The 16,534-nt window shown below is 40.7% G+C and overlaps 1 protein-coding gene across 1 annotated transcript; it reads left to right on the forward strand.

Moving 5' to 3' along the window:
• The first annotated feature begins 1,743 nt into the window (after positions 1-1,743).
• Positions 1,744-13,549, forward strand: MRPS33 (mitochondrial ribosomal protein S33). The gene is made up of 3 exons (XM_012447480.2): positions 1,744-1,843; positions 5,969-6,210; positions 10,021-13,549. The coding sequence occupies exons 2-3, from the start codon at positions 5,996-5,998 to the stop codon at positions 10,124-10,126; spliced, it is 321 nt and encodes a 106-aa protein (XP_012302903.2). The 5' UTR covers positions 1,744-1,843; positions 5,969-5,995; the 3' UTR covers positions 10,127-13,549.
• Positions 13,550-16,534: the final 2,985 nt, after the last annotated feature.

Here is a 16,534-nt window from a genome sequence, read left to right on the forward strand (position 1 = left end):
GGACCTGCAAATGTTACCAAATGTGGGGAAAGGGCCTTTGAAGATGTGATTAAATTAAGGATCTTCAGATTGAGAGAGTATTTTGGATTAGCGCCGTGGGCCCTCAATGCAATTACACATATCCTAAAAAGGTGGTAGTGGGAAATCTGACACATGTAGAGACGGTAAAGTGAAGAGGGAGTAGAGATTTGAAGATGTTGGCCTTGAAGTCTAGAGTGATGTGGCCACAAGCCAATGAATGCCAGTAGCAACCAGAAGCTGGAAGAGTCAAAGAACTGATTCTCCCCTAGAATCTCTGGAGGGAACACAGCCCTGTCAATATCTTGATTTTGGCCCAGTGATACTGGTTTTGAATTTATGGCCTCTAGAACTGTGAGAGAATAAATTTCAGTTGCATTACACCACCAAGTTTGTGGTATTTTTGTTATCGCAGCCTCAGGAAACTAATATGAACCCCATAAAATTGACTTAATAAAAGTGATAGTGCAAAGTACCTAAACAGTCACCTGAAATTCTATATACCTAGCTATGTTTCAAGAAAGATTTATGGTAGCTTACAGTAATTCACAAAACACTAATAACACAATTCATAGGTGAAAAGGGAAAAACAAGATGGCTATACAAAACGAAGCCAACAAGGTTTATGCATATATATGTAAAATATATCTATTATACATAATATATATATAATAGCTCTTGCCTCGAGCCAATTAAAATTTGGCTTTAAACCAGCAACTTACACCCAAAGGAAGTCTTCTTGTTTATATGATCCAGTGGCCATTAGATAAAAACAAGCCAACTCCACAGAAACTAGTACAAAAGACAAGATAAAATTTCTCCCAGGAGTTTCGTTCCTTGGACTTCCTTTTGGAACTGTAGCCATGCATAGTATACTCATTACCCCTTCGTAAACGTAAATGTAGTCACTAGACCCAACTTTATAAGGTTTTTTACTATATCATATAGATAAATAACATGTCAAAACTTGATAAAAGCAAATCTTATAGTATAGATTGATTAGACGTCAAACTCAAAAGTAAATTCTGTAGGAGGAAAGAGGGTGTAAATACAATACCCTGTAGGTAGGTATATTTTGGAATATTTATGAAATACCTTGAACGATGCTCAGAAAACGAATACTGTTTCCTGAAAACGAATACTGTTTCCTCAGCCAAACTATCAAACATTGAGTACGTCCTGCATACAATGCCTATGGGATGTGGCTTGCTTGAAAACATTTAATATGGACCGAAATACAGTGTTTTCTACTGTCTGCCCAGCGATGTCTAGATAACTACCGAGGAGGCAAATGTTCCATCCCTACTCCCTGAAGAAGCTTCTGGGCCATTGGGGAAAAGTGCCCCTAACCCAGTAAGGAAGGCTTGCGCCAAGTGATCCTATTTAACTATTAGAGGATGAGCAGATAGATGGAAGGGGAGGGGAATGGCGCCGAAGGTCAGTCAGAAAAACCACACAGCACATGCATCGCCATTGCTTCCAAGCTTTTAGGGGCAGGTCTGTAGCCATTCCCAACAAAATATACTACCGAACCCTGTAAGCCCTTCCAAGAGAGCCAGTCCTCCCTGACTCTCCTCAGCTCACCACCTCCCGGGGTCCACCTCACAGGCGGCGGCGCTAGCCTCACTGCGCAGGCGCCAAGTGCACCTCCGCCGCCTCAAGAGCCGGCGATAGTAACTCCGGGTCGTTCACTAGGGCTCTGCTCTAGCCGCCAAGCTTCCGTTTCTCTACTGCTTCCCGTAGTAGTCGCCGGCGCGAGCTTGGAACCGGATAGAGGGCGGGTCTTCCGGGACAAGGACGCATGGGTGAGGAAGGTCAGGTTCAGGTAAGGCTGTCGGTGATTTTTGGGGGTCTGCAGTGAGGGGCGATGGCTATAGAGATCTACGGGAGTCTCCAACCTTGTAGAGTCGCCAGGAATAGGACGAATCCATTTCATTAGTGACCAGCTCTGGCGGTTCACGCACATCACACAAATAACTTGGCCTTTTCCTGCTTCATTTGGGGGATTTGTTAAACGAAGGACACCCGCGTTACTGCTACCGTAATTTCCTCTCAGGCGCAATTAGTCTCTTCCAGATTGGTTAACGGTAGAAGGCTGTTTCTCTGCTCACCACACGGCCTTCTGCACTGTAGCTTTGGGTGGTGAGCTGCAGATTAATTTTGTAACCATCTTAAGAAAAAGACAATAAGGTGATATTTAAGAAAAATATTTGCGAAATGCTCTCCCAAGTCAAATGTCGGTTAACTTGACACTACTACAGTTCCCATCACAGACATGCATGGTCGAGTCAGGTGGAGGGAGGTGAAGATTGTTCTTGCTGAACTGAATGCAGCTAATACGTTTTCAATGCCGTTGATGCCTCTATGACCCCGTAAAATAATCGGTACTGGGCTTTTTAAGCATTCTGTTTAGATTGTTTTTATGTTTAGACTGTTTCTATGACAACGTGTGTACACTGTATGTGAGTTCCTTGGATCCTAATGATTATTAGGGTAGGCACTGTGTCGTGAGTTTTGCATGTCAGCCTCAGCGCAGATAGTATGACTATCCTCGTGTAGTCGATGACAGAACCTGGCAGAGGATAAGCACCATTACAAAAACGTCGTGGCCATTAAAAGGCAGAAGCGAGACTCCTACCAGCTTTTTTCTTCTGCAGGTGGTCCGTTCTGCTAACCAATGGTTTTTGAGAAAATGGAGAAAGCTCTCTCAGAACAATTTACACACACACACACACATACACACATCAGCATACAGATTTACACTTCCAGTTTTCAAAACGCTAAAGCACACCCATATTAAGAACTCTTGCACTTCATCTTTACCTTTCAAAGAGAAAAGGCAAACTTAATACAAAACTACTTATTGAAATAAACTTGATCTTTTCAATGCATCAGACCTATCAAAAAGATCAAAGAAGTTTGCCCTTTTATGCCAAAGTAAAAATATGGGCATTTTCTTCTCATATGGGCTTAATCTGTTTTTCTTGGCACATTTGAGTAATTTGGTTTTGCTTAGCATTTTCAGCTCCAGTTAACTTTTCTTCATGATATTACAGTTTTCTTTGGTTCACATTTAAAAAAAGGTAACACTTAAAATGACTTGTTTTGTACTCTCTGAGAATGGTTTCATGTGAATCACAATGTAATTGACATGAAAATTATAAGAAAAGCTCCCTTGTCATTCTTCATGAGAGACATGTGTCCGTTCACTGTGGAAGGAAATGACAAAGCAGTGTCACTGCTAATTGTTACAACCACTTTCAGTTTCCTCCTGTTTAGCAAGTGGGCTTTTGTTTCCAGTAAGGGATTCAAGTTTTTCCCTTTCTCCAACATAAAATTTTAGGACTTGGATTTTATGATATAACCATGTTCCAGCAGATTCTAATGTGACCTTTTTACTTACAAGTTATGTATCACAGTAATTTGCCACATTCCGAAATGGGCATGGAGATAACAGCATTCTGTGATGGCTTCAGTGACTACTGCCCTACTGAGTTCCCTTCTCCTGGCTACCTTTGTAAGTGAGGTCATCATTCCAGGGAGGCACAAAGTTTTACTATCTGGAGTATGTCTATCTGTCTCTCTCTCTCTTTTTAATGTGATTAAGAACAAGGAATAAACAAATGTGTCTGTGTAGAACATATGAACACCAAACTTACAGTTCTAAGTTCTTTCTTTTTTGTAAGTTACCATTTACTGAGTGCCACTGTTACTCATTCTTACACTAGTCCTGCAAGCTTTGTTTTCAGAAAACGAAACTCAGATTTAGAGAGGATGAGTAACTGTTCACAACAACCCAAGGATTAAGTGACAGAGCCAGTAGTCAAACCTAGACCTCAGGATTCCTTGTTGCCTCTTTATTTACAAATAAAGTGACTTGGAATTCAGAACATATTTTCCTGAAAACACAGTCACAAAATGATAGTTCCCAGACCAGCTTACAAATAACTAACTGTGGAAATACCATGCAATTACAGCAGAAATGTATTCTGATGCCACAATAGTAATTAAGCAAAACAAAGCAAGTTGAAGAAACTGTTGTTTTTTAATCTAGTGTTTGGAAAAATAACTTTAAAGGGCAAAGGAAGAGAAAAAGCATGCAAAGAAACTAGGTGACTTCCTGACATTTGCAAGGCTTTTTAGAGGTTTATGGCACTGATTCATTAAACTGTTAAATGACTTTTCTTCACCTTGAGAATATAACCCTAGACCTAACAATCCCACCCCGAACCAGAATTGGGAAAGAAGTGAATCAGGGAACTGAGAATGCTGAATGGAAAAGGAAGAACAGGCTTGTAGGTCAAGAGATGCTGGGGAGGCAGCGGGGTGGACCTTGGATCTGACAGTTCTACCATTGCCAGCCTTCAGGTGGCACTATTGACCCACAATTGCTTGGCTGGTGTTCTGAATGGTTTTGAGGTTGACAATTTGAGATCAGCCTCTGCTTTTTTTTTTTTTTTTTTTTTTTTTTTTGAGACACAGTCTTGCTCTGTCACTCAGGCTATAGAGTACAATAGTGCAGTCATATCTCAGTGTAACCTTCAAATTCCTGGGCTCAAGCAATGCTCCTGCCTCAGCATCTGCAAGTAACTGGGACTACAGGTGTGTAGCACTATACCAGACTAATTTTCTTTTCTTTAATTTTTTCTGTAGAAACAAGGTTTCATCATGGTGCCTGGGCTGGTCTTGAAGGCCTGGCCTCAAGCGATCCTCCCACCTCAGCCTCTCAAAGTACTGGGATTATAGGCATGAGCTACCATGCCCAGCCTCCTCTGTTAATGGATCTTGAAATAGGCATTAAAACTTCCTTGATTTAAACACGGTTTGTTTTCTTGCAAGAACTATTTTGAAATTCACTTGGCACCATTTTTATGTAGGAGGGTTTTTTGGTATGTTCCTCCCATTGGTTTTTCACGGTTTATGCCTTTTTCCTGCTTGAATATCAGCATCTTTTCATCTCAGCTGAACTGTTCCCCAGGATAGTCTTTGAGTCAGCAAAGATTCTCATCTCACTACTAAAATTTATCATAAATTGGCATATTCTGCCAACAATAACCCCTACATCTGGTTTAAACTGAGTTGAGATATTTATTCCACCAGGAGGTTTCTTGATTTTTATGTATCCCCTGTATACTTTTTTATATCTATTAGCTGTAATTTGTGCATATCACGGATATCATTCTTATACCTGTTTCAGTGTTGTGTGCCTCTGAAGAAAAAGCTACTGTTTTCAGCTAGTTTGCATTAAAGCAGAATATATAAGATGGAAGCAACCTCACAATTCATACATGCCTTCTGTTTTTAAGAAAATGAATCTTTTGAGCTATTGGATTTATTTCTATAGGGCTACTGTCTATTTGTTTTTCCCAAATGGCTCTCAGTCTCTAGGCAGAATTCACTTCAGTAACCTAGAAGCCAAATGACCTCATAACTCATTAGCAGTTCTCAGAGCCATCTGGAGCACTTGAGGAGAACAGTGTTCAAAGGACTGATAGTAAAAACAACAGCATAATTATGTCTCTGCCATGATTACACCTTTTGATGGCAAGCAGTCAGCATATTAATGCTGCAGATTGCTTAGGTGGGTGTTTTCTGAAGGTATAATAATGCTGGACTAGGATAACTTGTTTCCCTGTCTTCTTCATCCCCAGCCTACAAATAGGTAAACAGTCAAGTCACTTAACCTGGTGAATTACAAAATAGTTGGTTGTGAAAGAAGCAGTACAGCAAGGAAGTAACAGCATATAAACACAAAATGCAAAAATCGCAGATATCAGGCATGGGAAGGAAATAGCCATTTGAACTATGGCTGTTCTCCACTCTAAGGCATATCCTGCTAACACTGCACTCATCCATGAGTGGTTTGCTGTGTTTTCATTTTCTAAAGTATTCATTAGATAATCTTGGCATTTCTCACCCTATCCTGTATCTTTCTTCTCATTTTCTATAGGAACTCTAACTCCTTGCCACTCAAGAAATGTCCTCCCTTTCAGAATATGCCTTGCGCATGTCTCGTCTCAGTGCTCGGCTATTTGGTGAAGTCGCCAGGCCTACTGATTCCAAGTCTATGAAAGTGGTGAAACTGTTCAGTGAACTGCCCTTGGCCAAGAAGAAGGAGACTTATGACTGGTATCCAGATCACCACACTTACTCTGGACTCATGAGGACACTCCGACTTCTGGGACTCTACAGGTGATGACAAACACAAAGAGGGACGTATGAGAGGCTTTTTTTTAATAGATCAGAAAAGGAAAAAAAAATTAGCCTTTCTTATACTAGAGCCCAGGTAGTTCAAAAGGTACAGTTTGCAGGAGAAAGGCTTCTTTCAAAATACCCATAATGGAGAGACCAAAAAAAAAAAAAGGAAAGTCACGCTTGTTGGAAGACATATTTTAATTATGTCTACAACATGACTAATGTTGAATAGATACTGAGCTGTAGAGAGGTGTTTAATAATCGTTAATCTAAGAGCACTCTAAAAAGGATATAGAGAGGCCGGGTGCGGTGGCTATAATCCCAGCACTTTGGGAGGCCGAGGTGGGTAAATCATGAGGTCAGAGATGGAGACCAGCCTGACCAACATGGTGAAACCCCCTCTCTACTAAAACTACAAAAATTGGCTGGATGTGGTGATGCGCACCTGTAGTCCCAGCTAATCAGGAGGCTGAGGCAGCAGAATCGCTTGAACCCGAGAGGCAGAGGTTGCAGTAAGTGAAGATCGCGCCACTGTGCTCCAGCCTGGCGACAGAGCCAGATTCTGTCTCGGCGGATGAGGGGGCAGGGGCGATTCAGTAAAAGCCCCAGAAACACCAGGGTTGCCAGGGCAGTGGGCTCTTGTTATCAGATGAACAGAGTGTCTGACCCACACCTGATCTGCTGCGTAACTGGTATGTGGAGGCTTTTTTCTCTTCTGGTGGCATTTTTGTTGACATTCTTATTTCTTCCTACTCTTTTCTGGCATTTTTCTTTTGTATACTTTTTGATATATTAACTTGGTCTTGATAAGCTGTAGTTTGCCTTTAAGGATAATATGTAAATCACACAGGCTCTTAATACCATGTGTTGGTACTAGGAAGTAGGTGCCTAGGACTGTATGCGTCTCTAGAAACAAAAAAGATCCAGGCCAGGCACGGTGACTCATGCCTGTAATCCCAGCACTTTGGGAGGCCAAGGCAGGCAGATCACATGATCTGGAGTTTAAGACCAGCCTGGCCAACATGTTGAAACCCCATCTCTACTAAAAATACAAAAATTATCTGGGCATGGTGGCACGCACCTGTAATTCCAGCTACTTGGGAGGCTGAGGCAGGAGAATTACTTGAACCCAGGAGACAGAGGTTGCAGTGAGCTGAGATCATGCTACTACACTCCAACCTGGGCAACAAAGCAAGACTCTGTCTCAAAAAAAAAAAAATCAAATACCTATGTGATCATTTTCATTAAATTATTTCTTTGACCAGGTGTGATGGCTCACACGTGTAATCCCAGCACTTTGGGAGGCCAAGACAGCCGACCACTTGAGATCAGGAATTTAAGACCATCCTGGCCAACACAGTGAAACACCGTCACTACTGAAAATACAAAAATTAGCTAGCCTTGGTGGTGCATGCCTGTAATCCCAGCTACTTGGCAGGCTGAGGCAGGAGAATCACTTGAACTCAGGAGGCGGAGGTTGCAGTGAGCCGAGATCACACCAGTGCACTCCAGCCTGAGCAACAGAGAGAGACTCCATCTCAAAAAAAAAAAAGAAAAAATATTATTTTTTTAATACATGCATTACAAAGAATTCAAATAGTACATAATTGTATAAAGTTAAAATACCTACCATCTAATTAAAAATGTAACAAGTTGTAATTGGACCTGTTTTGGGCAACAATACAAAAATTATTTGGAACCACTTATTCTAATACAATAGAATTAATAGTACAGGATGACATTCATTCCAGATAGCTGAAGATTGGTACATTCACTATCCAGTGGATATTTTTTAAGTACCTTCCATGTGCAGGCACTTAAGATGGCACTAGGGGAATAGCAGTGAACAAAATAGATTTGCTTGGCTAACATATTATTAGAGATTATCATCTGTGATATGTTTTGAATGTTTGGAATTGCTTTGGGACTACCTCCAGGCTTAGAAAATAAAAACTGATTTTATTATAACTCAAAATAAAATATTGGGAGACAGATATCCTGAGGAGAAGATTATAACATGAAAAAATCAGATTCAGTTATTTTAATTTATCTGTTTGCTGCTGCTCTCTGTTTGTTGAAAAAATAAAAACTTAGCTATCTTTGGAGACAGGGAAAAACTACTTTATCTGTAGAAAAGCAAAATTATTTTCATGTACTCATTAGGTATGGTAAATGGCACCTCTAATGCTAGACCTCCTGTGGCATCAGGCAGGATGAAACTAGACAGTCTCCAATAAAGAAAATATTATTCAGAGACCTGCACAAGAGGGAGGGAAGTACCAGTTCTCAGAAACAATTGATTCATTCAGTTAACCAGGTGCCTAGCTTATATCATCAACAGAGACAGAGTTGCCAGAAAGCTCTCTTTCTGTCCAACGGTTGATGAGAATGAGGGAGGGGGAAAAGAGGGGAAGGAAAAAATAATAATAGTAATAAGTAAATTATATGATCTGTTACAAAGTTGAACGTACTATGGAAAAAAATAGTAGAGCCAGCTGAGCAGGATCCAGAGTGCTGACGGGGCCTGCGGTGGGTGGGGAGAGGCCGAGTTACAGGATGAAACAGGACAGTCAGGGTCAGCCTCGTTGGGGAGTTGAGGTTTAAGCAGAGGCTTGAAGGTGGCGAGTGAGCTGAGTAGGACTTGGGGAAGAGCTGGCAAGGCAGAGGGGCAGGAGCGCAGCAAAGGCCTTAAGGTGGGAGTGTTCCATTCCAGGAGGAGTGCAGGCTACTGGGAGGGTGTGGGACTAGAGACAGATTGCAAGGGGCTGTGAGGCCATAATAAGGATGATGGCTTTTGCTCTGGGTGAAATGGGGAACCATTTGCAGGGCTATGAACAGGAGTGGCATGATCTGACTTATATTTTGGAAGAATTACTCCAGCTGCACTGTTGAGAATTGTTTGGGGATACTCACCACTAATCCCAAAGAGTTGTATACTGTCCATGATGTTCATGGATAGCCTAGAGAGTTAGAAATTAAGCTCAGCAAACCCCTCTCTTACAGTTGATTCATACACTGTTATTATCCATACTTTACAGGTGAGGAAACTAAGGTGCAGGGAGGTAAGGTCACTTATTCAAGGCGACAGATCTAGTAAATGGTGGAGCTGTGATTTGAACCCAGGTTCACGTTCCAGAGCTAGCATGTTTAAACACCATACCATTCTTTAAGTATCTGGGCTTAAGATGTAGGCTTCTTTTACAGTATAAGCAGTCTTCAACTTCTACACCATCCACATACTTACATAGTCCTGGGTGCCTTGATTCCTTTAGTATCTTTTGATTTGGCTTCCTTCTGCCTGAGCCTTTCCCCAGCAGGCTTTTTGTGTGAGTCACCCACTGCCATTAAGGTTTCACCATGTTGGCCAGGCTGAGCTTCCTCTGGACCTCACCCCATTCTTAGTAGGTACTAGTTCCTAGGGCAGTCAGGGTCTCCGTGTAGCTATTGAAGCTGATACCCAGTTTTTCTCCTCTCTGTATTTAGTCTTAGTGCTGCAGGGAAATTGGGGGTAATCATTAGTGTTGTGTCATTGTTATGTAGGTTTACATAGGCTGGCCTGAGAATTTCATTGCAGCTTGTGGCACTGTTTCTGTGAGGGGAAACGTATTCATAAGCGAACTTTTGGAATACACTGCATCTGTATGTTAGGGACCCCCTGTACTTTTTGTTCACCAAGCTGAGCATATGGCCATCTAATAAAAGTCAAAGATTGATAACCAGAATGACCTAAGAGAGCAGTGCTAGATTGGTGTACTTTTCTACTCTTGTGAAAACAACTGGTTAATTATTTTTTCCTTCTTCATTCAGAGATGAGCATCAGGATTTTATGGATGAGCAAAAACGACTAAAGAACCTTCGTGGAAAGGGGAAACCAAAGAAAGGAGAAGGGAAAAGAGCAGCAAAAAAGAAATAATGTTGGTCCCTCAAGAGGGAGAATTTCTTCCTCAGTGACAGAGAGAAGAAAGTGCATTTATTGTCTTTCCACCTATTGGAGGAATGTCATCTTCCTAAATGAAGGTTATTTGAGGAACACAGTCATATCCTTGTTGAAATCTAATCCAGTTAAACTATAGCTGGTTTCTTGAACACATTCTAACTGTGCAAAATTATTTTGGCCTTGGCCATGTAATGTGACGTTTACCTAGTTCTCTAATGAAATGAATAAATAAGTTATTGTTTGATGATTTGTTTGGGGTGTGGTGGGATGGTGGGGAATAGAGGGGAAACTTTATTAAGTGAGCGTTCTATAGCATCCTCATTTCTCCCTTCTTGCTTACTCACCCAGCCCTAAACTTCTTTCATCTCAGGCCCTTGAGCCACTGTCTCCACCACTAAGCTCACAAACTTTCTGTGCCTCTTCACCTACTCCTTTGAGAAATCTATTAAGATGAATTTGTAGGGTAAATATCTTTTAAAAGGAAGTATTATATACCTGCTGTATACAAGATACTGGCGCCCTGGTAATACACGTGGTTAGCAAGAGAAATACTCCCTACCTCGTATAAGTTTCAGTCTTATGGGAGGGACTGAATTACATACAATTGTATGTACTACATAATTACATATAATTGTATTACATGCTACAAAGGAAAAAGTCAGGCTCTGTAAGAGCATGGATGGATGGATGGATGGATGGATGGATGCAGAGAGAGACAGCCAGAAGCCCAAACCACATTAGGGAATTTAAAGAAAGCTTCCCTAAAGAAATTATATTTAAGCTGAACCTTGAAGGATAAATAAGAGGTAGCCAAAAGGAAAATGGTGAGAAAGGTGTTTAAGGCAGAGAGTACCATTTCCAAAGCCCTAAGATATGAAGAAATTGTCTGTTCAAAGAATACTGACTTGTTGGCCGGGTGCAGTGGCTCACGCCTGTAATCCCAGCATTTTGGGAGGCCAAGGCAGGTGGATCACGAGGTCAGGAGTTGGAGACCAGTCTAACCAACATGGTGAAACCACATCTCTACTAAAAATACAAAAATTAGCCAGGCATGGTGGCACGTGCCTGTAATCCCAGCTACTCAGGAGGCTGAGGCAGGAGAATCACTTGAACCCAGGAGGTGGAGGTTGCAGCGAGCTGAGATCACGCCACTGCACTCCAGCCTCCGTGACAGAGCAAGACTCCATTTAAAAATAAAAGAACACTGATCTGTTCATGGTTGGCCATAAGAAAATAGAGGCCAGATCATGAAGGGCTTTGCAAATTCTGTGAAAAAGTTTGAACATAACCAGAAGTTATTTCTATGAGAGATGACTGTTGTATAGATTTGAGTAGCTCACTGCTGGTTTTATTGTATTCCAGCAATGAGTTGCCAAAGAAATTGTGAGGCCTTCTCTGATTTTTTTTTCCAAGAGTTGTTCTGAATCTTTAGCATGTCCAGTAAATTTTTAATAACCTTTTTTATTGTGGTAACAACATAAAATTAGTGATCTTAATCACATTTAAGTGTACAGTAGTGTCAACTATATGCATGTTATTGCACTAAAGTACTTTTAACCCCTGTTTCTACTTCTCAGGTAAAGAGAACAAAGTGCATAGGCAGGAGTATGTATAGTATGTATGATTTCTGAATTAGAAAGAATTCCAGTACATATGTTTAAATGAATGTTACTTTTAAAGATACCTAATCCAGATAGTATGCCTAGGGCCTATTTTATAGCCTGTTTTTTTTAAAAAAGAACTAAAATTGGGTGGTTTGTATCTGATAGAAGTGAATTCCTAACAGCTTGATGGTGTCTGAAAAAAATTAAATTTAAAAAGAAGTGAATTCCAGCAGAAGGCTTGAGAATTCATTCATTTAGAACTTTTTACTGAGCACCTGCTATGTGCCTGACACATAATAGGTGTAGAGGTTACAGAGACAAATACACTTAGTCCCTAAGATTGTGTGAATGAGCATGTGTGTGTTACAAAGTATTGGCAAAATCTCAGAAATGTGCTTAGAAAAGTGCAGATGCACTGTTATTCTTGGCCAATGCAGCTAAGCCAGATGTAGGTGGATGGTTACCCCAGAATGTTGGACTGAGAAACAAGCTCTCAGCCTGACCCCAATGTAGCTAAGTAGATGTTTGAATTATGTGATCTCCAGCTTTTGGAAAAGATCTGAACGTAAGAGGAACTTAAGAGAATTTGCATGATAATTTAAAGAGAATAACTGCATTACATTCTAACAGCAGACTTGAGTCAGAAATCAAGAAAAGAATCGATGTATTGGTTTGCCAATGGAAGAGCTTCAGTGAGATCTCAGACCCTGACCCTGCAGTGAGCCTTAGCAATGGTTAACAGGGAAGTTTGTAGATAACGCAGCAGTAGATCAATGTGCCACTGCTCCAGACTGAAAATCAGAAATGAAAGCTAAAATACATTTGTACATAAGCTATACCTTCAACTGATAGAGAAAGCTGTGTGACTCAAAACAGCCTGTACAGAACTACGACGGACCAGCTAGAACATATTAATAGAAGATAAGGAAAAGTTAACTGTTGACAGCAGGGAAGTCAAATTTCAGTATGCCAGTGATCAAAGGTTAAGATGAAGACTAAGTGTAATCAGAAAAAATCTTTACCTCCAAGTTTAGACTAGCTAGTTTGTTTAATTGGATTTCTCTGGTCAAAACCTAAACTATTGGTGCTTTCTAATGTTTGGGGATTAGTGTGCATAGGCCATTTTGCCTTCGATTTCAGCATAACGTAGTAAAAAGACTGCATTTTGGATTCAAAAGTATAGGTTTGTGACATAGTGTACTTACTGGTTATGTGACCTTAATTCAGTTACCTGCTTTGAACCTCTTTCCTTCTCTATAAAATCATAATACTTGATTGGATTAATGAAATAAGATATTTGTGAAAAGGACTCTGTAAATTACAAAAAGTTAAAAACTTAGCCAGGCATGGTGGCTCACGCCTGTAATCCTAGCACTTTGGGAGGCTGAGGTGGGTGGATCACCTGAGGTCAGGAGTTCAAGACCAGCCTGGCCAACATGATGAAACCCCAACTTAAAAAATAAAAGTTAAAAACTTTTACATATAGTGTACTGTGTGACTAGTAAGTACCGCTGTATCTTACTAGCACGATTTTCTTAGCAGCATTGACACATATCTGCTAAAAATATAAAGTTCCCCACAGTTACAAGCAGCATGATAGGTTCAGGAAGAGGAGGTAGATGAGAGGTAACATCTTATTATTTATGTAATTTTGGGCTCCAGAAGTTTATTTTTTTAAGCACCATATATGTTTGTGTTTCAAGACAAACATAAGGCATCATATATTTAAACATAACCATAATGCTTGTATTTGTAAATCATCTTCCAAGAAAGAATAAATCAAAATTTGAAATTCTGCCTGCTTCACCCTGTCTCTCTTTTATCACACATTCCTCCCAAACTCCTATGTGCCTAATTTTAGAGATTTAGAGCAGGGAACAAACCTCAGGAGCAATAAATAGGGGGGAACATCTGTTTTCCTGCCAACCCTGTCTTCATGGCTTTCCTTAAGTACTCAAGAAAAGCTCAGAAGAAAGCATTTCTTTAAAAAAAAAAAAAAAGAATCAGCAAGACAAACAATATTACATTCAAGAAGACTTAGATAAAACAGAGAGACTGTCCAACCCTGGATATTAAGATAACTGGGAAAACAGTAAAACATTTATGCTGAACATAAAACAGTGAAATGTTTTTTAAATGCCATAAAGGCAGCAAAATGGAGAGAAGGGTTATAAAACTACCCAGATGCAATTTTGTAACTTAACTGGAGATGTGGTAATATTACAGGTTCACATTAAAGTAGAGACTAGAGTTAAACCAACGTAGATTCTAAGACCTTTTTCATTCTACTTAAGGAAATGTGTGTTTTCTGAAAGGATGGATTAGTTTATGGAGAACTTTCTGTGTCTCTGATGCAGAAGACTGAGCTCCACCCAGCACTGTCTTAGTAAGACAATCTAAATCAGTGCTCAATGCAGAATCATTTTCCTGATAGAACCACACAACTAATGATTGGCCACACAACTATTGATTATCCTAAAACTTTCAATTTCTGTTTAGAATAGTTTTTATTCTAAACAGAAATTGAAAGTTTTAGGATACAGATAAATCTAAAAAGAGCTCCAGTCTGAAAATATCTGAGAAATGGCCAGTGGGTTAAGTACCGAACTAGTAACAAGTTAATATTTAATAAGGGAGTTAGAGATAAAAGAGGTCAATGTTTGTATCATCAGGAATGACTTCCCAAGCAGGAAAGCAATAAATGCAGATAAGGCCAGCATTTCTGGAATGTGTAATACATTGTGCTTTGTAGGCTATATCTTATTTGGCCCCCCTCATATGGTAAGTATCCCCATTTTGCAGATGAGGAGACCGAGGTCCAAGATCACATAGCTATAAATGTCTACCCCTCGAAGTCCCAGTGTCTTCATGACCTGGTGATAGAGCTCTATTATCTCTTGAGTATCATTATATCAGTATAATTTGTCAAGTGCTTCACCATTTGCTAGACACCCTGCTTCACTCTTTTTTTTTGAGACAGCATCTGGCTCTGTTGCCAGGCTGGAGTGCAGTGGCACAATCTCAGTCCATTGCAACACCCACCTCCTGGGTTCAAGTGATTTTCCTGCTTCAGCCTCCCGAGTAGCTGGGACTACAGGTGCTTGCCACCACATCCAGGTAGTTTTTGTGTTTTTAGTAGACAGGGTTTCGCCATGTTGGCCAGGCTGGTCTCAAACTACTAACCTCAAGTGATCCACCCACCTCAGCCTCCCAAAGTGCTGGGATTACAGGCGTGAGCCACCCGGCCTGCTTCACTCTTACTGTAAGTTATATCAATCCCTACAACAGCCCTAAGTATTATTTTCCCCCATTTTATACACAAGTTCAGAGCTGTGGTTCTCAACTCTGATTATGCATTAGAATCAAGATCCCTGTCACTTGTCCCACTCCAGACCAATCATAGCAGGAGTGGACAGAGAAAAGCTCCTTAGGTGGCTCTACTGTGCAGCCAAAGTTAAGAAATATGGTTTAACACAGTATTTCTCAAACTTAAGTATTCATCAGTATCATCTTGAGGGTTTGTTCAACAAATGGCTGAGCCCCACTCCCAGTTTCTTACTCAGCTGGTCTCCAGCAGGGCCTAAGAATTTGTATTTGTAATAGGTTCCCAGGTGTGGCTGATGATGCTGGTCTGGAGATGATGCTTTGAGAACTATGACTTAAAGTAACTTGGCCAAAGTCCCCCTACTGGTAGATTCCTGTGCCCCCAGCTCCCTTGTGAAATTCCATAGCCGTCCTGGAGCCTTTCCCTAACTCTAAAGGAGCAAAGCTTTAGAACCTAACAGCAAAACAACAGCAACAAAACAAAAGATGTAACACATGAAGAAAGTTTTAGTTACTATGCCCAAGTAAAGATGTTACTTGGACCATGGAGCAGGGCACCTGCCAGGGCTGCCAGCTGCTGTGTGAAAGGTGCCTGTCAGGGACATGATAAGCTGGCAGAGGTCTGGTTCAGCAACATCACAGCCAAAGCCAAATCACTGCTGCTGATCCGATTAAAACAAGCCTTGGACCAAAAGGAATGGAGAAAAAAATTCGAGGTGGAAAAGGCAATGTACCACTGCAAATGATGGTGCCACCATTCTGAAAGAAATGCAAGTGTCACATCCAGCAGCAGAATGCTGGGGGAGCTAAGGCTCAAGATATAGAAGCCAGAGATGGCAACGCATCAGTAGGCACTATTGCTGGCTCTCATAGGTTCCTGGGCCAAGCTTCTTCAGAAAGGGATTCATCCAACCATTACTTCCAAGTCATCCCAGAAGTCTTTGGAAAAGTGTATTGAGATCTTGAATAATATATCTCAACCTGTGGAACTGAATGACAGAGAAACTTTGTTAAATAGTGCAACCAGTTCACTGAACTCATAGGTTGTCTTTCGGTACTCAAGTTTTGCTTTCGCCAATGAGTATAAATGCAGTGATGAAAGTGACCCAGCCACAGCTACTACTGTAAATCTTAGAGATATTAAAATATAGTCATGTGCCATATTAACAGTATTTCAGTCAACAGCAGACTGCATATATGACAGTGGTTACAATGCCATGTATTTGCTGTACTTTTTCAATGTTTAGATATGTAGTATTCAGTATAGCAACATGCTGTACCCGTTTACAGCCTCCAAGCAATAGGCTATGCTATGTAACCTAGGTGTGTGGTAGGCTACACCACCCAGGTTTGTGTAAGTACACTATGATGTTTGCATGACAAAATTACCTAACAATGCCTTTCTCAGATGGTACCCCATTGTTAAGCAATGTATGACTGCAGTTAAGAAAGGTGG

This window comes from Aotus nancymaae, unplaced genomic scaffold, assembly GCF_030222135.1.
Source record: "Aotus nancymaae isolate 86718 unplaced genomic scaffold, 86718_ANA_hifiasm-v0.15.2.pri h1tg000002l, whole genome shotgun sequence".
Lineage (NCBI taxonomy): Eukaryota > Metazoa > Chordata > Mammalia > Primates > Aotidae > Aotus > Aotus nancymaae.

Excerpts from the sequence above, each read along its gene's own strand:
- MRPS33 (XM_012447480.2), top strand. The coding sequence starts at position 5,996 with ATGTCCTCCCTTTCAGAATATGCCTTGCGCATGTCTCGTCTCAGTGCT. Across the intron at positions 6,211-10,020 it reads CGACTTCTGGGACTCTACAG|AGATGAGCATCAGGATTTTA; the intron begins GTGATGACAAAC and ends TTCTTCATTCAG.